This window comes from Fundulus heteroclitus, chromosome 7 (assembly GCF_011125445.2).
Source record: "Fundulus heteroclitus isolate FHET01 chromosome 7, MU-UCD_Fhet_4.1, whole genome shotgun sequence".
Classification (NCBI taxonomy): Eukaryota; Metazoa; Chordata; class Actinopteri; order Cyprinodontiformes; family Fundulidae; genus Fundulus; species Fundulus heteroclitus.
Genome location: NC_046367.1, coordinates 7,804,709 through 7,828,159, shown reverse-complemented (window position 1 = coordinate 7,828,159; position 23,451 = coordinate 7,804,709). Strand labels below are relative to the sequence as shown.

Sequence of the window (23,451 nt, the reverse complement as noted above, 5' to 3'; positions counted from 1 at the left end):
ATTTATGAATGCATTCTTTAAAATTCCTACAATGTTATAACTCTCCGAAGAGAATGAAGGAATAGCAGTTCCCAATTTGAAAGACTTATTATTATTATTATTATTATTACTACTATTACTACTCAGCACAAATCAAACCCCTGTTAAATTTATGTAACCCTAATTATCAAGCTCGACAGAAGGATATTGAGTCATGTATTCAATTAAACGCCACATTATAGGCGCTATTTGGGTCAAATGTTACAGGAGATTACAAATTACATGATAATTTAAAGATTGTGAGATGGTGTGCATACGACCTTGATTTCAAACCAAATCAAATAGACACTGGATTTCACATATGAATATTTAAAAATATAACAAAATATTATTCTCTAACTGATAAAGAAATAATACAGGATTTTCAAACTCTCATGAACAATCATAATCTGGAAGAACAAGATTTCTATAGATATCTGCAATTGCACCACTACATTAATGAAGAAATACATTTTCCTCTGGATGTGCAGGAACCGGTGCTCAAAGAAATATTAAACTCATTTAGTGAAATATATATTTTTTTTCCAATATCTACATTATATAAAGGATTTAAAGGCAAAAAGTTATAATCAACACAATATGTGAAAATTAAATGGGAAGAGGAGGGCTCCATTAGTATCACAGAAGCAGAATGGCAGGGTTATTGTGCATCTATGTGGAAATGCACAAATTCACATTCCTGGAGAGAATTTAACTGGAAATGCTTAATCAGGTTCTTCATCACTCCAGAGCAAATGACACATTGTCACTGGAGAGAGCTAAAGTGTTGTAGACAGCTTGGAAGCCAACATGCCAACCATTGGCATATATGTTGGGATTGCCCAATAATAGAAAGAATTCTGGAAGAAAATACCCCAAAATATAGAATCTAAATTTAGTGTTACAATACCTTTCAAATTTACTTCCTTAATTATGGGTAAGACTGAGATGCATTCTAACACCTATTTGTATAGAATCTTAATAACTACTGGCAAAAAGGCTGTGACCAGACAGTGGCTCCTCTCTGAATGGATAGACGGCGTAAACGAGATTTCCCAGAAGGAAAGAATGTCCTTCTTACTCATGTTCAAAGCTATGGTCAAAATGGCTATTATATGTTTATGCTAATCAAAGGCAATACGCAGATATCCTGAATGCTCAAGACATTTCAGTGTAATGAAAACACATTTGGAATAGTAAGAGTTATTGTTTTTCTGTATTCTATTTGTTTATTTTAGTCAGGTGGATTAAGCCTCTTGGTAACATCATAAAGCATCCAGCGTTCTTCAGTTTTATTTTGTTTATGTTTTCTAAAGAAAAAAAACTATAGAAATGGTGGGAATAGATCTTGCCAATGGCTACATGCTGGTTCTGTGACCACGAGAGAATTTCAATGTCATTTTCCCAATGTTTCAAAATAAAAATTAAGAAAAAAAAAATCCTACAATCTGATTTCCTGGATGTCTTTTCTCATTTTGTCTCTCATAGTTGAATGGTACCTATGAAGAAAATTACAGCCCCTCCAATCTTTCTAAGTGGGAGAACTTGCACAATCACTATTTCTTTGCCCCACTGTATGAGCTCTTGATTTCTGGGAGGTTAACTACCCCATAGCATGTGGCAAAAAAAAAAAATAATAATAATAATTCAAGGTTACTTCAGATGTTAATGAACATTACCCTGGTACAGTACCTGAAATGTGATTTCTTTATCAGCAGTTTGCACTCTGACATCAGCATGGCCTTCATGTTCACTGGACGTGCACACGCTCAATACCTTGCTAGGTGCTGACTGACGACGGCCGTCTAAAAGCTCAAACCGCTGTGAGTGACATTAAGCAGCGCATGTTTATGACGTGTTTTCAGTGTGTGCAGATCAAATGAAGCTACTGAAAGACCATTCAATTCCACCCCCCTTACACTCAAAACACTCTCCAAAGCAGTGTGTCCATCCTTTCCCAGGATGCTCTTGTAGGGATAAAGTCTCTGGACAAGCTGCTGAGAGGACAGCGTGGGGAAAGTGTTCTGCAGCAAAAAACAGAAGTAAAGAATCCGGTATATAGTCTTTTTTCTTCATTAATACAGAGTTTGGATTTTTCGTCTTAAATCTTACGAGAACATGAAGCGCAGCAACCAGGTTATCCACAGGAAAATCCGGTAGGCCCAGGTTGGAGGATTCTTGGGAGCAAAGTGTTGTAGCGAGTGAGAGAAGCTGGGAAACCCTGAGATGCAGAACACAATGTGATGCTCCTCATGAGAAGCTTCAGAACTTATATGTGAAGCATTCAAAATGGCTGCGTTTAAATTACCTTTCAGCAGCAACATTTGGCCCTGCTGTATACAACAACTCCAGCTGGTCCTGTAAATACAAAGATGAGAACTGTGGTGGAGCTACACCCTTTAACAACCTTGAATTTACAAAGATTTACAGGTTGACAAGAGTTAAATGTTGAGAAAAGAAAGTGTGTAGAGAGTGTTTCTTAGAGATGTAAATCACCAACTTTATTACGATACGATGTTATATTGATTCGCTTGGATGACAATACGATATTTGCCCGTAACACAAAGTCTGTTACGACTTCTGATGGATGCGATTGATATGATGCGATATCATCTGCCCACCTAACCCTATTACAAAAAACCCAAATATGATTTGACCATTTTAAAAACAACATTCTTCTAATTTAAAAATAATAATAACACCTTTTTACTTTAGTCTCGTGCTTTGTGAATTTCAAAATAAAGGCGCATCTTAAAAATGATGATATAGATCGTTAATGTAATGTTGCATCGACGTAGCTGGGTTGTTAATCAGTTAAATGAACAATAAGTAATAATGACACCTAGTGGTTCACATCCGATGAACACACACAGCCTGCCGTTTCCTCAACGGTCCCTTGCTGCTGTGAAACTCCACTGAATTTTTACTTCCACAGGATAGGTACTTAGTATTCTCTTCTATTTCTGGTCTGCTTCTCTTACTTACTTCCATTATTGCAGGCTGCTGCTCTTTTGCCAACATAAAACACTAAAATGCTGCGCTCTGTTTTGGGAACTCTCAAACGATTGGTTCAAGAACCAGGAAGTAAACTCGGGCTACACTCTGAACAGAAGTCGTTCCTCACCATCACTCTAATTTTGAAAGGAAAAAAAACTAGTCACTGTTGATGGAGAGGACTAATTGTTCTGTTACTACACCCTTAGTATTTCTCAGCAGTTCTTTTTTGTTTTGCTACAGTACCTTGCAAAAGTATTCTTCCTAATTAGATCATTTCGCATTTTGTCACGTTGATCAACCAGAACAGAAAAAAAAAAAACACACAGCCTGCCCTTTCCTCAACGGTTTATTGTGCAGCAAACTACCTCTGCATCTCACCCTTAACGCACCAGCCACTCACTGGAACATGATGGTGGCAGCGTCATGCTGAGGGCATGCTTTACTTTTGCAAGGCAGTGTATGGTTTCCTCACTTCAACCTTATTGAAGTTCACAGCTGGATAGGGTTGAATAAAGTGCAGGTCTGAAGTCTGACCTTGAACGGTAGGTAATAGATGTCTCTGGCCTGAAAGCGAGAGCGGAGAGGAGGATCCAGCGGGTTGCCCTTGTATTTTGGAACCGGTAGGCCAAGAGCAATGACCCGAAAGTCCTCACTCACGCGGACGATCTTCCAGCTGTCCAGCTCCTCTTTGGTGTGCTCCTGAAAAGCATCGACAGAAAATATCTGGTTTTCCTGTTCTGTGGCATATTTGTACTCAAGGCAGTTTGCAGAAGGCTGAAGTTTCACAGTTTCATGTAACATGTCCAAACTATAAATGTCTGTTTGTAGAGAAAAAAAAAATAGAGCAGTGTGGGAGGAGTGTAAAACTTCACGGTTTAAGTGTGAAGCTTCAGTTGGACAAGAACCCAGATAGTGCAGCCATGATCATCATTCAGAACCACACCTGGGGGGGAAATCTGTCACCCTTACACTTTCCAAGTTCAGAGAGCCTAACCTCCCAATTTGCAGGGCTTTGATTGAGAATGATGTTGACATGCGTGCTGTTCCTGACCTGCAGCAGCTTGTCGTAACGCTCAGCTGACATCAGGAAGCGTCCGTCCTCCAGCTGCATCTCTCTGTTCTCCAGGAGGTTGTTGAGCACAGGTAGAACGTTTCTCTCCGCTTTCTCCAGCCCCTCCAGGACCAGAACCCGACCTTGTGTTGCAGCTCTTACGGCACACTAGAGAAAAGACACAGACAATGACATGTAACCCGTTCTGCCCGTTAGTATTGACTTTTTTATGAGCTAGTGTTGGTCTGTTACAGTCACTCCAACCTAGAGTGAAGATGTCAACTGCCTGGGTCAAAAGGGCTTATTATCGGAGGTTCACGCTTTTAATTACGCTTTTTATGAGGTTATACTTACAGGCATCATAGCTTCCTCTGGACCTATATAAGGGCTATAAATCAGTATCAAGGTAAAGCACGCTTTTAAAAAATTGCAGTTTGGGCCAGCATGTGGACACAGCAGCAGCAGCTGTAGTAGCAGCACCCCTAAACAGAGAGTACTTGTTTTTGACCAGGCCATCCAAGGTTCGACTCCCAGCCTCAGGACCTGTGCTGCATGTCTTCTCCACTTCCTTCTCTGCCTGCTTCCTGTCTGAAAACGTGTGAATGAAGGCCACTAGTGCAATAAAAAACAAAAATGAAGCTATGATTTTAAAACCACTGAATTTTCCGCGCGTACCCTACCTACAATTTAAACTACTGAGGCAGAGAGAAATCTGCTGGTTACCAGAACTGACTGGATTAGTCCCGGGTGATGACTGGCTGGTCGGCAACCCAACAAATCTGATCTTTTTACTCTCTTTGAATGCACCACGTTATGTAAGCACGACCAAGTGACCCAACACTATCCTGCATCAACAACATATGTTGTTCATTGATATAACTGAAACAATCAAAGTATTATCTTACTTTAGCACCAGCAGCAATAATGACTGCTTTTCAGTTGAAATAAATAAAATACAACCCGACTGTGTCATGCGCTGTTGTTTTAATAGTTTAATTCATTCCAGAACACCGTGCTGTTTTTTAATCAAAGGTATCAAACCGGTCGTCTCTACACTGAACTAGTCTGAAAACATTCAAAACAGTGCCGGCTTTTTTTAGGAAAGTCTATTTTCTGCCGGCAAATAAACCTTTTTTTAGGTTAGTTTGTTGAGCAGCACATGTGCGCCTGAGTGTCCGTGAACTTTTCAGCACGATTCAAAGAGCCGTCCCGGCATCAAGAGACAGGAAACGTTAGCCGTCTGGGTGGACCGCAGAGCGGGCGGCCATGTAATTAGGTTAACATGGAAATGCGTTGCAGGTTGTGTGGGAAGCGCAGCTATAAAACTGTAGTGGGGACCAGATGCTCTATATTTAACTCTTGGTCCATTTTCGGCACCAACGCTGTAATCAGATAATTGTTAGAAATGTGGGTGACGCAGGATCGAGGGAGGCGGGGAAGCGTGCTGTCCCAAATGAATCCTAGAAAAATTAGAATCGCAACCCGGCCAATGCTGATGTTGATCTTTGTGGATTTGGCTACTTAAGGTCCTCCAGCTCTTTTATTTAGCAAACTGCAGTCAATAACTTCCCCAAAATCCTTCACTATGGTAGTCATAGAGAAGGAACCATCAGAGAGGTTAAACCAGACCAAAGCTCTTCAGAGCTCAGCCCTGGCTACAGCATGGTACTTCTATGTTTCTGTATGTTTTGGAGCATTTCTAAGGCTCAAAAGCATGCAAAGCACGCACAATACTGGGGCCAGGCCCCTCTCTGCTATCTGACAGTTTTGGTGTTTAAATGCTGCATCAACATGAATCTAGTCTTACAGAAAAGTGCTGCAAATGTTCACAAAACCCAGAATAAAACCCAGCTACACACACCTCACCTGATACCTCACCTGGTGACTTCCCTTTGTTAACAGACACAAGGGCAAGGATTAATGTAAGACAAAGAACCAGCGAAGGGACAGGACAGAAATAAAGACTGGAAAAGGAAATACAATGTCATAAAAGAGCGCTGCTTGAAATAATACATTTAACCAAGGTTTGGTTGATGCATTTTTTTCTATTCATTTCCACAATGTGCTAAAGAACAATTAAAACATTTTAACAGTAAAAAAAAAAATGCTTGAGATGACAACTTTATAGTATTTAGCTGAATACAAGCCAAAAACAGAAAAATACAATTCTGAATGCAGAAGAAACTTTGTATGACCTATCCTAAAAAAAAAAAAAAAAAACTTGGAATTAAAATAACGACAACAATCAGAAGAAATAAGCTTCCTTCAAAGGGGTTCTGGCCTCACTGGGTGCTTCAGTAATATATTAGGGTAATGTTGCGATTAGCTCATAAGGAAGGTGCTTTGATTGTGTTTTAGAGCGAGGATGCCTGGGTGCAGAATGAGAACCTGCTGGTTTAGGACTTTAGTTTCATTTCTTAAAAGCTAGAGAAGCCAGCTAGAAACAGCCTGGGTATAGCTTACATGACTGCTCCCCTTATGTGGGTCCAGATAAGCAGCAGTAATGGACAGGATTATGGACAGAGGGTAGAAGGTCAAAACAGCCAGGGAAGCTCCTTGGTTTTGTCAGGATAACATGATTTGTATTTGTTTGCCAGCTGCAGGGTTGCTGGTCTCTTCAACTCTCTCAACCCTGCAAGGAGAATCCAACCAATCCATTGGATTACGTTTTGTTGTACTTTGAAACGCTGGAAGGATCGTTTGATCCAAAGTCTCTAAATGACCTTGAACACGCAAATAGTGGATGTTACCGATACATCCACCACCCAACTAACCATTAGGCATCTTTGTTGACAGTAAGCATGCAGATCACCTGGGAAGAGGACAGGAAGAGGTGTTGTTAAAGGAGTTTTCCTTTTCAATGGAGGCCAAAGGGTTTGCAGGTCTTAGGGATATGAGTTTATAATTTAATGCTCTGCTGACAAAATCAATCACATTATTCACATATAAACTGCAAGGGATCACATGCACAGCATGTAATGTCATATACTGTCAGTTTGTTACCATCATTCATTACTTAGGACAATATTTTTAGATCTGGACTTAAATAGGTCTGTAGTAAATTTTTCAGTCGCATCATTAAGTGGGAGTTGGCCGCTCTCTATGGTGGACCTAAACACGGCAACGATATTTTTCTTGGGTAATAAATCTATATAGAACCTAAATAAATAGAAGAATTTTGAATGCCCTCCGCATTGTGACGCAACTTTACATAAGTAATTTAATTTCTGGGTTCCACACTTTGCTGCATAAAAGGCTCTGACTAGGGATATGACTTGTGTAGCACGCAGACACAGGCAACTTTTATCGGAAGAGTCCAGCTGGCTGAGCACACAGGAACTGGTGCAGTCAAAGCACATCACACGAGATGAGACGAGAAGAGATGAGACGTTCCGGCAGGGATGAGTTGGCTGAGGCAGGTGTAAGTAGACAGGTGAACAGGTGAGCTGAGTTGACTGTAACTAGTGGCAACAGGTGGAGCTGATCTAGAGCAGAGTGGTGGCTGGAGGGAGACTGAGCTGATTGGATGATGACTTAGAGGTGAAGGCTGTTCCAAGAAAAGTCCAGAGAAGTCCAAAATAAACAAACAAAAACCTAAATCATGGCAGGAATAACACATGCATAACTGACAAAAGCCTGTCCGGCTGTTTCCTCAGCGGCCCGTTGCTGCTGTGAAATGTTACCTTCACAGGATATGCAGATAATGTTGTGCTCTGTTCTATTTCTGGTGTGTTTCTCTTACTCGCTTCCATGTTTGCAGGCTGCTGCTTTTTTGGCAACATAAAATACCAAATGGTGCGCTCTGCTTTGGGAACCCTGGGAAGTCTCAAATGATTGGCTCAGGAACCAGGAAGTAAACACGAGCTACACACTGTACCAAAGTAGTTCCACATTGTACCTCTAATTTTGAAAGTAGAAAAACTTTACTAAGACATTATTGATGGAGAGGAAAGATTTTTCATAGGGAATGTTACTTCCATCCTGGGAGATAAATGCAAATGATTTTGGTTCATTTTACAATACATTTCTTACTTATTGCTCCTTTAATGTCTTAGAAATTTAGAAATGAATAACTACCTTATCCTAAACACATCCCTGCAACATCCGGTAACACTACTGGATTTCCTGAAGGATAAAATAAACAAAAAAAGAGCAACAATTTGGGCTTCATTGCTTATGGCTTCATGCTGTCACTGTTGCGAGGTGACAGAGAAATCTGCTTAGAAATCGACAGCACTAATATTTCAGGTTTCTTACTACAGTCCCCCACTGGACTGGAGATGAAGTGCAGTTCTCTTCACAATTTCCCCATACGTCATTAGACTGATTTAACTTAATGTTCTGCACCCTTTCAGAGTAGTGGAAACAAAGCACACAAATTACCTGGGAGTCCTGTTACGGGTAAAAAAAGAAAATCCGAGGACTTTGAACCACAGGACCCTTGGTGGAAAAGGAGCTAGTTAAAACCTTAAGCAGCAACAAGAGGCTGTGGACCACCACGCATCTGCCAGTGCAGAGGTTGGTTACTATAGCAACAGAAAAATAAAGCTGGTGGAGAGACATGCACATTTTTTAGGAGGGTTTACTTCCTGAATAAAAGTCAAAGGATGTGACAGATGCCACTACCCTCCCAAGGGGAGGGGACAGGTCTCCTGCATCTGATGATACTACTTCACCAACGTCCTTTGGAAAACGGAAAATGCTATTATTTCCAGCGTTTACCCCAAATGTGTATCTAAAAGTGCGCAGAATTCCATGGGTTCCAAAGACAAGTGTCTGCTTGAAGCTCATAATTAGATGTAAGTGATTCCACTTTAAATCTGACTCTGGCAGAACTGGCACGTTTTTTTCTTCCTCATTTGCAGAAGGCGTTGGAGATAAGCTGCCTAACAGAAAAGCTTGGCACAAGCAGTAGGGTGACTTCAAATATCAAAACTATAACAAGAATGTGATTATAGCCATTTGAAAACAGCTCGCACACAAACTTGAAGGGGTGGGGTGGAATGACGGCGGATGGAGAGGGGTTGAAAGGAGCTAAGGAGAGGGGAGGGACAGCAAACACACAGGGATTGACACATTAAGCATGAATATAGGGCTCAAAAGCAGCACAGGGCCCAGAGGAATACTTGGCTGTTCTAGTTAACACCTCCTACGATACCAAACTATCCTCAAAGAGAGAAGTTCTCCAATTCACACCCACACATTATCACCCTTAAAGAGTAATCATACCCAAAACCTGTAGAAATGTTTAGTAATTGCACCGACAGGCAGGAATTGAAAACGCTAAACTCCAAAACAAACATGGTTGCGTCTGAGGAAGGTCAGATACATCCAACGCCTTTTAGCCCCATAATACAATATAGACACAGCACAGAAGTCCAGCATTAGGTGGACCAATACTACAGATAATGGAACAAAAAAAAGTGTTGATCTGCTCAGTGTGCTGTTTGTAAAACAATACATGGGCTCGGCAAAAAATCCCTAAAGTTAGTCACATTTTGTCACATTACAACCACAATCTTCAACGTCTTTTACTGTGATTTTCTGTGATACACTAATAGATGTGGAAAGAAAAAGCCAAATGTTTTTCAAAAAAAGATGTACATATCAAAGTCTGAAGTGGGACGTCCATTGAAGCTGCAATAACAGCTTCAGGTCTCTACCAGCTTTGCTCATCTAGAGACTGAACTTTTTCTCAACAGCCGGTATCCTGCATGTTTTAGATATTCCCCTGCATTAGGGCTGGATGGATAATTCAATAGCGATGTATATCAATCGATAGACATATCAATAAAAAGTTCAATAGAATAACAGTTTTTCTTCCTTTTTCATTCTAGCCATGTAAGTTAATATTACAGTCATTACATCCTCCCACCCAGTCACAAACACAGACCCAGGAAACACTCTGTCATCAGGCCCCGCCCCCTCAAAGGGTTCAGATGTCCACTGTTCTATGTCCATATTAAAGAAATCATCTAAGACTGATGCTGCCACCACCATGTTCAAACCTGAAACTCTACACCATCGTCCTTTAGCAGCAAAGCACTGAGGAAATAATGGCCTGACACTAAAGTAAATATTTTCACCATCTGCTGCAGTCTGATCAACATAATCTAAAACACATTAAACTAACTCGGCGAAGTTCTCCTCTGAAAGACCAGGAGAACGTCCTGAGCAGAGGGTTTCAACCTGCTGCTCCAGAGCACAATGTCTCTTTGGGTTCTCCATAGTGGCCCTTAAATACACTGGGCAGATATTATAGGACATTGAACTGAGCTGTGTTTTTAAATATGAAAGTTAGAGGTCGACCGATATTTTGTGGCGATATTTGTGTTTTTTTTCCTGTATCTGCATCGCCTGGTGCGTGCATGTGTTTGCCGTCTGCCATTAGCAGCCATGCTTTGAGATCCCGTGGAGCGCATACATAGTCACTCCCTCCCTGGCAGAGAGTGGCTGGTAATGTTGTAAGACCAACAACATTACCAGTGCCAACAACAACAAGGGTAGGTTTTCTACTTTTAATGTGCTTTTATTTGTCTAGTTTAGCTGTATCTGGTCTTTGAAAGTCTGTCTCTGTCTGACTGTGAGCGGTAGGGAACAACGTCTGATCACCAGCTGGCGAGCTGCAACAGCTGAGCGTGTGTTCGTTCCCAAGGAGAATCATGCATGCACATGAAAACACATACCAGTCACAACGCGTATAGCATCTAACTTTACATAAAATAATGTCCATACAAATGGTAAATGGCTTGTACTTGTATAGCGCTTTAACTAGTCTTGATGACCTCCAAAGCGCTTTACACTACAGGTCAGTCATTCACCCATTCACACCCTGACGGTGGTGAGCTATGTTAGTAGCTACAGCTGCCCTGGGGTAGAGTGACACAGTATTTTGTCTCCACCTTCTCCCCACTAAACTAAAGCTCTTTTCTCGCTGTGACGTGTTGATTAAGTGCATACCATGAGCCCCGCCGTAAGAGTCGTGACGGCGTTTTTTTTCGGTGCACCTTTCCAACTGTCGTCTGAAGCTCACTGTTAATATCACCTTGATTAAATGCAAGTTTTGGGACTTGTATAACAGTTGTTGTCATTGTGTCATTTTTATCATGTAGATGGAGGAAGCCAAGAAATATCAGCTTCAAGAATCGGCCCCAATAAATCGGCCGCACATCTCAGGTACCAGTTAGACTGATGTCAAAATAATGGGATCGTCTTCGTCTTCCATTGCTCATGCAACATCTGCAAAGAATTTATTTTTCCCTTTCATAATGTTCCATTCAAGAAAAAAGTTTTCATCCTCTTTTATTTATAAAACTCTAACATACAAATAAAATGAATCAATGAACTCATAAAAGCAACTTTTTTTTATTTTCTGTAATCTTAAACACTACACAGTCTTTACTGAACGATTGTGTAGCGTTTCATTTAATAGGAGCGAAGGCTCTTTGCATTGTAAAGCCTGCTGGTCTCTGGTCTAAAGGAGAAATAGGTCAAAAATAAAATGTGAATAAAGACCACCTATCTGAATTGGGTTATTTCTACGCAGACAATAAGCTGCAGATAAAGACATGCCAGAGTAAATTATTACAGCTTACCAGCAGTTACCACAATACGCTCTGTCCAGTACATCATTTCAAGTGCGCAATGAGGATGTTTATCTGCACCTTTCCTTTATTTTCACGCTTCAAACGAAAAGGAGATGAACAGCAGAGAACAGAAAGCTCTAGTTAGAGGAGCCAATATGGATTATAAGAAACTGCTTGTTTCCATGGTTACTAAACTCACAAGTTTAGTAACCACTCAAGTTAAAGACCATGGGGGCGTGTGTTTGCATGTAACTTGATAAAAAAAAAAAAAAGCTGCAGAGAAGAGAACGGAGAAAGAAGTGGACCCGCTGCAGTGATGTGACTGGGTGTTATTTTTATGCATGCCGGCTGCATACGTGGATGCAAGGCGGCTACTGTTAGTCACTTCGAAAATTCTCCAATAGTCATGCAACCGTTTCGTCATAAGTGTCGTACTCAGGCCTGCGGGGAAAAATTTGGCCACAAGATTCATCTGAAGGCATCTACCAGAAATGGCCCGCTGGTAGATAGCGCAGGCCCCACAGACACAACAAGTCCCTGAAAGCTCAGCTGCTGTGCTGGCACATCGTTCAGGACCCATAAGATCTATAGTGGCCTATGGTAGAAGAAGACATGCCAGTTATCTTGGATTAGTAGGAGCACAGTACAGACTGGTCATATGATTAGAATGTCATGGAAAGGTTGATTTCTTTCAGTAATTCCATTCAAAAAGTGAAACGTGTATATATTATATTCATCTATTACACACAGATTGATCAATTTCAAATGTTTATTTCTTATTTATTTTGATGATTATAACTAATGCAAATCCCAAATTTAGAATATTGTGAAAAAGTTCAATATTGAAGACACCGGGTGTCACACTGTAAACAGCTAATTAACTCAAAACACCGACAAAGGCCTTTAAATGGTCTCAGTCTGATTCTGTAGGCTACACTATCATGGGGAGGACTGCTGACTTGACAGTTGTCCAAAAGACGACCATTGACACTTTGCACAAGGAGGGAAAGACAGGAAAGATCATTGCTAAAGAAGCTGGCTGTTCACAGAGCTCTGTGTCCAAGCTAGGGTTGTTCGGTATACGGGTACTAATTTGGTACCGGAGTACTGCGGCATTTAAAGCGGTACTGCATTTGGATGGTACCGGTACTTGCAGCGCTACAGACTGCGCCTGCAACAGCACGGCAGCATCCCTGAGAGGACGAGGAGCAAGTCGGGGAGCGAGAGAGGCACTGTTGACTAAACAGTGACTCTGTCGCAAGATTTAGCAAGTTTTCAGACCCCTCTAGTGACTTTTCTGTGTTGTTGGGAGACTTCAGCGACAACACACGAAAACATCGATCAGTCTGCAGTTTACTGTTTTTAGCGAGCAGTAAGTGCTGATGTCAGCAAAGTCAAAGATTGGAAACATTGAAACGAGGAGTACGGGAAAAACCGAAGCCCTATAAAGGGGCCATCGATTTAGCCCCGCCCCCGACGGCCAAACGGTGCCAGCTTGTAGTGACATCATGGCTGAAGGAACTCTGCAGTGACACTGAAAACAACTCCCACTGAAAAAAAGCTGCAGCATAAAATGGGTTTCTACTCTCTAACAATGTTTGATTTTACAATGTCAAATCTCTTTTTAATATCGCTGCAAGCTGTCACTGTTTTAGCTCCATAGTTTTAAATGAAGCGCACACATGCAAAGCTGCCGCTGATTCTGCCCTGGTCTACGAAGCGGGATGTTAATATACTTATTTTTTCACTGAACCGTTGTTACACTAAAATCAATCTCTGCTTGAAGAGAGAGAGAGCAGTGTTTCCCCTGCATTAAAATGCTCGGCTCAGGCTGTGTCTGCAGATTGTTTGAGCTGATCACGTCACGCCAGAGCTTGATAACTAGCAAAGCTTTCTTCTCATTATAGAAGCTTTTTTTTCTGGTACTATCACCACTTTATTCTCATATCATCACCGCTTTATTCTAGCAATATCATGACTTCCAAGATTCAAGATTCTTTATTGTCACCACGTGTTACTGTGGTGAAATTCCTTTCAGGACATACTGCGGCTTAGAGTATGGTACACACAATAAACAATAGACAGTAAACATGTGCACAGCTTTTTTCCCTCTCCTAATTAAGAATGGTCTAAGTATGGCCCGATCCATACACATTTGACTCAGTAATTATATTTTTTGTGTTCTCTTTTTATTTCAAAACGTATCGAAATACATGTTGGTACCGGTACCGAACACTAGCCTCCAAGCACATTAATAGAGGCAAAGGGAAGGAAAAGATGTGGTAGAAAAAAGTGCACTGCCAATAGGGATGACCGCACCCTGGAGAGGATTGTGAAACAAAACCCATTCAGAAATGTGGGGAAATGTCGCATTCCTTGTGTCAAGCCACTCTTGAACAAGAGACAGCGTCAGAAGCATTTTGCCTTGGCTAAAGATGACAAGGACTGGATGCTGCCGAGTCCAAAGTTATGTTCTCTGTTCTATGTTCATCTGGAAACCAACATCCCAGAGTCTGGGGTAAGAGAGGAGAAGCAGAATCTACGTTGCTTAAGGTCCGGTGTACAGTTTCCACAGTCAGTGATGGTTTGGGGTGCCATGTCATCTGCTGGTGTTGGTCCACTGGCTTTTCTGAGGTCCAAGGTCAACACAGCCGTATACCAGGAAGTCTCAGTGCACTCCATGCTCCCTGCTGCTGACCAACTTTATGGAGATGCAGATTTCATTTTCCAACAAGAATTGGTACCTGATACAGTGCCAAAGCTACCAGCGCATGGTTTAAGGACCATGGCATCCCTGTTCCTAATTGGCCAGCAAACTCATCTGATCTTAACCCCATAGACAATCTATGGGTTATTGTGAAGATGAAGATGCCATACACCAGACCTAACAATGCAGAAGAGATGAAGGCCGCTATCACAGCAACCTGAGCTCTCATAACACCCCAGCAGTGTCACAGACTGATGGAGTAATCCAGGGAAAAGGAGCCCCATCTAAGTACTGAGTGCTGTACATGCTCATACTTTTCAGTCAGCTAACATTTCCGGAAATCCTTTTTTTGTATTCTAATTTTTTGAGATACCGAAACTAAGAGAAATAAACGGTTGAAATATATCAGTATGTGTGTAGTGAATGAATATAATTTACAAGTTTCGCTTTTTCAATGGAATTACAGAAGAAAAAAAACTTTTTCATGATTTTCTAAAAATATGACCAGCACCTGCAGATCAGTGTAGAAAACCAAGCTTTTATCCCGACTTGGGATAACCTTGGGATAAATGTATAGCGGTGTCACGTGACAAGTAGAAACTTTGTTAGGGCAAGAGACTTTTTCACAGGTACTGAGGTTAATTTTGTTTGCAGATGACACCAATATGTTTAGTCAAGGTTATTTTACTACACTTTAAAACTGCTGACTGTTTGAAAATGTACAGTATATAGCATTGATTTGATAATCAGAACATTAAATTTGGGGTGAATGTTCTGCAGTACAATGTCTTGCAAGGTACTGCAAGACTATTACCTTTGTATCCTAGACTTCTGGCTCAGCAGCAAAGTCCAACTAATACCATTTCAAAATAATGCACTAGCACCTGCATATCTAACTTGTTTTAATATATAAAAAGGGTCTAAACATTTCACGTTTTCAGTATTTCACTAGATTTTAGCAAAATACATTGTTGCATCTTAGGAAGTAGATTGTATGTATACTAACACTCCATTTATACTATGTAGTATTAGTATATTTAAAATCAAATTACATTTTATCAGAAGGTAGCAGAAAATTTATTTTAAAAACTCTAACAAACTGTTACAGAGAGCAGATTGAAGAGCTCTTACAATGATCACAGACCTAAGAATCACATTTGAACCAAAACATTATGTACTTGCAAAGGTGCCAAGTAACTAAGCACAAGTACTTTGTTGCCTTACTTTTTTTTTTTTTATTATATTTTTAATATAAATTTTGGTTATTTATATTTTAGTGGAGAATTATTTTTAGCCGACGTTTTACTTCAACTCCTTACATTTTGGAAATAGTCTGGTTACTTCTATTTTATTTCAGCTTGTTTTCCTTCCGGCTTGTCAATAAAAAACAACAATAAAAACAAAAAAAATATTCAGCTAAATAGCGCTACCCGAACAGAGCGATTTTCATTGTGGTTGGAGGCAGGGCTGCGGCAAGTTGTTTGCCAGACGCCCCGACAAAAACTTAAGAGGAAGATCAAAATGTAGAAAAACATTGGATTTTTAGGATTATTTGTTATTTTCCTTTTTTGATTAACTGCTCAGACTAATTCATTTTGACAACGCTGTCTACTGTATACAGACAACTATACAAGGGTTAGAGGGTAATGCCCTCATTTTCATGTCCACTTGTGTTATCTTACATCTGTTGTCCTCACTGTAGCTATGCTTGGATGTTCCTTTACATTCCAATAATAACAAGTAAAAGGTTATTTATAATACGTCTCTGAAGTTTGACTTTTTGCACCAATATTTATAGGCAACCAGACTTTAGATTTTCTGCTCCATGAAACTCATGCTGATGCTCAGTATAGCACCTATATGGACCTTCAATAAATTTGCATTATGCTAATTTATTTGTTTACAATGGACATATTTGTGAGCAAAACAGCCAATTTATTTCAGAATTAACATCATGCTATACAGTTATAGTAATGGGGGGGGGGGGGGGTTACTTCTAATTTAGTACTTTAAGTAGTTTTATATACGGTACTTTTATGCTTTTACTTGAGTAAAAGGTTTCTATTTTACTTCTATTATCTATCTATAGTATTTTTTAAACACTAGAATCTATACTTCTACTTTAGATAGATAGATAGATAGATAGATAGATAGATAGATAGATAGATAGATAGATAGATAGATAGATAGATAGATAGATAGATAGATAGATAGATAGATAGATAGATAGATAGATAGATAGATAGATAGATAGATAGATAGATAGATAGTTTTGACACCTCTATGTACTTGTTCTACTAAACAGTCAGGTTAAAATGTTAATCTAAGGGTGAGGTCATTCTGAACTGTGTTTGTCAGACAGAATATAAATCCAGTGAAAGTCAAAAGTACCTGGTCTAAGTAGAAGGCTGTTCCTGATCGGATCTCTCTCCTCTGCTTCAGGTCCGTCTCTGTGGTGTCCCTGGACAGCGCCACATACTCCACTTCACGCTTGGTCAACTCCTGGTTCACAAGAATTTAAAAAATTACCTCACAAGTTCAGGCAATGGAAACACCAGAAAAAAGACAGAAACTGCAACAATAACTGATTTTATAGGTTTCAAACAGACACCAATTTAAAGTCTCACTAGGAAGTTGCTATAATTTTGCAACTCTGCCAAGAACTTTAACCAAGTTGAAGGTTTTCATGTTGTCTCTGTCAAGGCAAACAGAACCTCATCAGAGTTCTGAGACATTTGTTTTCTGCTCAGCCCCCTTAAGATCAAACTGCAGCATTTGAATCAGCTTGGGGTCTGGACTTTGACTAGGCCATTGCAACACTTTGATCCTTTTCCTATACAGTGATTATGCTGGGCATTGTTGTCCTGTTGATGGTCTGAAGACATGTGGAAGGTCCATCTTTGGGAAGATCAGCAGCTGTTTTAGACATTTTCCTCTGATGACTAACTTCTAGCTGCAGAAAGAGTGCCTTATCAGACATGACTTTAGAACCGTTCCTAGACTGATGGGTAGCAACAATTTGCTCCTCTGATGCCATCATTGCTGGTGTTTTTCCAGCTTGGCATTGTGTTAGAACCCACCTACATGCTCCAGCACTACCAGCACACTGACAAAACACTTGTTTTTAGAGTCGGCTGCATTTATTGATGATCATTTAAGAACTACAGCATCACATAAACAGGTACCATAAACTATGACAAGCAAAGCGCTACATACAGTGAAGGTGGACTGAAGATAAAATCTATATACACATTTACTATTTATTCTTATTCTTAGGTGTATTTTTGGGGCACACTCAACCAAAGGTATCAAACTGTTAAAAATTGATGCTTGAAGCTTAAATACATCAAATGTATTTAAGAATGGCAATCCGCTATCTTTTGGACAAAGATGTTTGTTCTTAAATGACTCACAAGGTACTGCATAGCTATGGATCTTCTTAAGGGTCCTGGGGGTCCGATGAGAAAAACATCTTGGCCCAGAATGTCCTTCTGCATGATCCATCGGAGGTGCTGAGCCACCGTTTGTGGCACTGAGTCTGGAACTAGTGTATAAAGACCAAAGAAATACAAATCTTGACGACAAGGCCACGGCTCTGGATGAGTCGACAGTTGTGCGCATACTGAACGTTACATACGGTATTTGAGGGGAACCAGTTCTGGGTTCTGAGGGGTTTTGAGCTTGTAGGAGATCTCTCCGATCGTCACGGTGTCACCTGCAAAAAAGGAGAGGATGACTGAGTCTTCCTCACAAACACCCAGAGGGATGAAGAGGACAGCACAATTTCCTTTTTTGGGGAGACATTTGCTTCTATTCACCCAACAAAAAAACGGTATATCTACGGTTTAGATTCAAACTATTTTCATTCAAGCTGGAAGTTAATTTCTGACCAGAAACACCAAAGGCATCTCACAAAGCATAGACAATGTATAAGGAATATTATTTAAAACTATTTATGTTTTCCCCCTTTTTCATGAAAGTGGCATGTTGAAAATGATTCATACCCTTCTTGATAATCAACAGAAAATCATTTATTGGTATTACAGTAATCAAGCCCTGCTTATAACTGCTTTTTGCATGTTTCCATTTCTCTTTAGATTTCTCTTTGGTCAGGAGCTCCAGGTGTGAAGTTAGAAGGCCTTGCTGCCATCACCCTAATCTTTAGCTGCTTTTCCACATCCTATATGAGATTCAAGGTGAGACGCTGCCTCAGCCACTGCAACATGTTAAGAGGCTTTATTGAAATGCTGCCTCCATCGTGTTTTACATTGGAGGTGTGTTCAGGGTGATGCGTAGTGTTAGATTTCGGCGCACATGGCATTTCAGGCGTAGGCCAGACATTGTCATCGTGCTCTCATCCGACCAGAGAACCTTCCTCGACATGTTTGCTATGCATGTGGCCAAACTGGAAACTGGAATTTTACAGATTTCCTTTAAAACCCCTTAACAGTCGGCCACAGCTAAAGCCTATTGATTGCCATTGGCTCAAGGGCCAACCGGTGGGCCCCTGACGGTTGACGGGCTAACAACAGTGGTTCAGGTCGTCAGCCACGTCTTGGGAAGTGTGCCGTTGTGTCAGCCTCTCTCATTTTCAGAGCTTTCCAGAGATGTTGGTAGATGGGACATCATCTGAGAACCGAACGCCGCTTTAAACCTCTCCACAACTTCCTGCTGTATGCTGACATGAAGTCAATCTCAGGCAGACTCCGCACTCCAGCAGTGAAAGCTGTTCCCCATCAGGAAGAGGAGGTCCTCTGCCTTGACACCGCCGACGTGTGGAAGACTCTGAGGAGAGTCAACCCGCGTAAGGCCCCAGGCCCCGACAACATACCTGGGCGGGTGCTCAAGGAGTGTGCAGGTCAGCTGGCTGGTGTCCTCACAGACATTTTTAACACCTCGCTGGACCAAGCCATAGTGCCAGCATGCTTCAAGTCTGCCTCAATCATTCCGGTGCCAAAGAAACCTCAAGTCACCTGTTTCAACGACTACCGGCCTGTTGCACTGACTCCCATCATGATGAAGTGCTTTGAAAGGCTGGTAAAGGAACACATCGTCTCCAGTCTCCCATCAACACTCGACCCGTTCCAGTTTGCCTACCGACGGAACCGCTCCACTGAGGACGCCATCTCCACTGCTCTTCACCTGAGCCTGGCACACCTGGAGGAGAAGAACACGCACGTGCGGATGCTGTTCCTGGACTTCAGTTCAGCGTTCAACACCATCATCCCACAACATCTGGTGGGAAAACTGGAGCATCTGGGCTTCAACACACCCCTACGAAACTGGCTGCTAGACTTCCTCACCAACAGACCTCAGTCAGTCCGGGTCGGACAGAACGCCTCTGATGTCGTCACCCTCAGCACGGGCTCCCCTCAGGGCTGCGTCCTGAGCCCCCTGCTGTTCACCCTGATGACACACGACTGCGTCCCCAGGTTCACCACCAATCACATCGTGAAGTTTGCAGACGACACAACGGTGGTGGGCCTGATCAGAGACGACAACGACCAGGACTACAGAGAGGAGGTGGAGCAGCTGGTGGGTTGGTGCAGAGACAACAGCCTGATCCTGAACGTGGAGAAGACGAAGGAGCTCATCGTCGACTTCAGGAAAAACCGGCCTCACCATGCTCCACTGCTCATCAACAACTCAGCGGTGGAGGTGGTCAGCAGCACCAAGTTCCTGGGGGTGCACATCACGAACAACCTCACCTGGACTGTGAACACCACGTCACTGGTGAAGAGGGCACAGAAGCGACTGTACTTTCTGCGGAGGATGAGGAGAGCCCGCCTGCCCCCGCCCATCCTCACGACCTTCTACAGAAGCACCATAGAGAGTATTCTGACCAGCTGTCTCTCTGTGTGGTGTGGAGGCTGCAGTGCCTCCGACTGGAAGAACGTGAGGAGAGTGGTGAGGACAGCAGAAGGGATCATCGGGGCTCCTCTTCCCTCCATTAAAGACATTTCATCGCAGCGCTGTGTGTCTCGAGCCCGTAACATCATCAGGGACCCCTCACACCCCCACCATGGACTATTCTCCCTGCTGCCCTCTGGAAAGAGGTTCCGCAGCATCCGCTGCAGGTCCACTAGGTTCAGCAAAAGCTTTTTCCCTGCTGCCATCAGACTGTTGAACTGCTGAAGTACAAAAGTGTACCACACTAGATTCGCTGATTTGCACATTTGCACATTTGCACATTGTATCGTATCCTGAAAAATTGATGCTGCACCTTAACCGGAAACGCACTGCAAAACTGTGTACAATGCAACTGTCTACTTTTAAATCACTGCTGCACCCTACTGCATATTTGTCTACATTTGGTTTACATTGTCTACATTTCAACTGCCTACTGTTCACTGCTGCACTTTATCCGGAAGCAAATTGAAATTTATCCTGTAAGTGACTGCGATTGATCACTGCACTTTATCCTGTACTGTAATTCACTGCAAGGTATCCTGTAGAGTTACTGCAATATTTCTGAGCTGTGTGAAAACGAAATTTCGTTCTGTATGCACTCTGTGTATACAAAATGACAATAAAGAAAGTCTAAGTCTAAGTCTAAGTTCACTTACTAGCCAGCTTCAAAAGGACAATAGTTGAACTGGATTTTATGTAGGAGTATCGAGAGTATAGGAGGCTGAAATCAAAAGTCAAGAAGGTTTTCACAAAGATATGCTATGCTTTCCGTCGGCCTGTTGCACGATCATGGTGACAAAGTGTAAGAAATAAGTGCATAAAATGTAGTTGGTGAGACAAAACAAAAAATATCTCTGACTAATGCTGTCTGCAAGAGAGTTGTAGGGTTTAATATCAACAGATTAAATAACCCCACGTCTTCACTGCCGTTGCTAGATTTTTTTTACATGGGATATTTGGACTTTGACAAAAGTTCCTCTGATCCAGGGGAAGAGAGGCAGCCAGTGACCTTTCACCTAGAAACTAGTTAAGGTCCTGACCATGCTTTCTCCTTCAACCTGTTCGCCCTTCAGTCACCACAGTGGTATGGCATCTACCGGGCCGAACTACAGCCAGGTCTCAGCCGGTGGATCAGAACTAAAGCAGAGAGTCATGTTGTTGGTGTGGCCCCTGCGCTGCTGCCACAGACTGAGCTCCAGGAACGAGGAGTCCGAAATGAAAGTAGCAGGCTCCCTGATCCTTCCTCCGCTGAGACAGAGGAAGGATTCCAGCCTGAAGCGTACCTGACGACGTGCTGACAAGTTTGACCTCATGGGATCTCCACGTCCAGCCGTCCCGACCCAGGAGCGAACCCAGAATGTTCCGCACCCTTCTAGAGGCCACAGCCGCCGCGGTGCCGCTCCGTAACAGCTGGTAGTGCATGGCGCCGCTGCTAGTCCTGCTCTCATGGAATAAAAAGCCCCAGGTTTGGGTCCCTCCGCTGGCTGCAACGGCCTTATTCCTCTTTCATAACAGCTGTCAGCTCACAGTGCCGCCGGAGCCGGAGGAAAATAACGGAGGGACGGGAGGGTCCCAGGCTGAAGTTTTCCGTGTAGTTTTAGTCCTCCAAAGAATGGTTCCGCTGTTTCCTAACTTCGTTAACGTCAACAGTGTGACGTATTGTTGTGCTTTTTAAACTCTTATTTAACAGTCAAATATACACAGTAATACAGCATAACTACTATGCTGTAAGCTAAGAATGTGTTTGTTTTTTTTAAATGGCAGAGGAACATTTTTATTAGTTCCTCTTCCGGAAAATCAGAATAAAATCCAGGTGGCCCATGTCCAATATTTTCTGCTCGTCAAAGTATTTAGGGAAATGACTATTTTCTTACAGCTAAATAAAAATGTTTTACTTAAACTTAATAACTTATTTATTTCATTATTATATTTTATTTTTTGCATCTGTCTATCAATATTACATTTTTGACTGTTTTCTATTACGGTTTAATGTTGTTGATGTTATTCATCTTTTAATTCTAGTTCCCCCCTCCTAATGTTCCAGAGTTTATTATAGGCCTAAATTATATTTAATTTGATGTTTTATCTCTTCTTATTTGTCACATGACTTTCTCTGCAGACAGGTTCCATGATGAACTGCAGTAAGAGAACAAAATATGCCCTCTGTAGCACAGGAACTATATGTTTAAATACTGAAAGGCTGTTTTATTGTTTTCACATATATCATTTTAAAATTGATCCATTTGACATTTAATTGTTCATTTATATATTTAATTGTTGGCAAGTGTAAATACGGGGCTTTGAAAAAGAGATTTGAGTCTGTTTTTGTTTGTTTGTTTGTTTTTGTCACACTCAACATTTTTGAGATCATCAAAAAGATTGTGTCAGACAAAGATAACACAAATTAATAAACTAATAACCAGTTGTGGCAACAATGATAATGTGTCAGTCTGATTTAAGTAAAGACTTTGACTAGGCCGCTCCAAACATTTTTCTTTTTTAAAAGCCTTACAGAAGAGGCCGCTGCGTTGCTTTATACTATTGCATAACACCTGTGTGTGTTCTTGAACTGATGGCTGGATATTCTCCTACAGGATTTTCAGGTAGAGAGCAAAATTCATCGTCAATTATGACAAGCAACAGAGCAATCTCAGACCATCATACCGCGCCCCCCACCATTTATAATGATGATGTTCTTTTTCTCAAATGCGGTGTTAGTTTTATGCCAAATGTAATTACACTTTCCAGGGAGTTTACTTTTATCCCATCTTCAAGGAATAACTATTTTTAACCCAAGTAAGCATTTTGAAATGAACAATTTCTGCTTCTGTCTGTCACATTAGAATATAGATCAGAAATATTTAAATTTTACAAATAAAAGTAGCAAAAACAGAAGCAAATCGAATACTTTTTACATATGAATTTCATTTTCCAGTCTGTATTATTTTAATCTATTTCTTTATTTTTTATTCAATATGAACAATCTTTTATTTTTTCTTACATTATGACGCGGTTGGCGTACAAACTGAATGAGAAAAAGCTACAGATATAAATTCTTTGTCTATATTTTTGCTGCGCGTGCATGCTTTTTACCGAGCTTCGAGCACTTTTAATGCTGTTCGACTTTTGTCACGTGCGTATATTGAAGGTGGTGAAACGCTCGCGGCACTTGCGAGAAACAA

General features: G+C 41.3%; 1 protein-coding gene across 2 annotated transcripts in view; it reads right to left on the bottom strand.

Annotated features, from left to right (window-relative positions):
• The window catches only part of vwa8 (von Willebrand factor A domain containing 8), a 116,509-nt gene extending 94,659 nt beyond the window's left edge, over positions 1–21,850 (bottom strand). Inside the window, exons 1-10 of one of the 2 annotated variants that reach the window (XM_036138850.1) lie at positions 21,553–21,850; positions 17,997–18,074; positions 17,773–17,903; positions 16,751–16,861; positions 4,067–4,234; positions 3,550–3,714; positions 2,327–2,376; positions 2,131–2,239; positions 1,938–2,042; positions 1,711–1,839 (exon numbers count right to left, since the gene is read on the bottom strand). In XM_036138850.1, coding sequence (XP_035994743.1) covers positions 1,711–1,839; positions 1,938–2,042; positions 2,131–2,239; positions 2,327–2,376; positions 3,550–3,714; positions 4,067–4,234; positions 16,751–16,861; positions 17,773–17,903; positions 17,997–18,074; positions 21,553–21,691 — 1,185 coding nt within the window. In that variant the 5' untranslated portion in view covers positions 21,692–21,850. The remainder of the gene's footprint in view (positions 1–1,710; positions 1,840–1,937; positions 2,043–2,130; positions 2,240–2,326; positions 2,377–3,549; positions 3,715–4,066; positions 4,235–16,750; positions 16,862–17,772; positions 17,904–17,996; positions 18,075–21,552) is intronic. The other variant, XM_012876345.3, reaches the window with a different exon arrangement.
• Between the last annotated feature and the right edge of the window lie 1,601 nt (positions 21,851–23,451).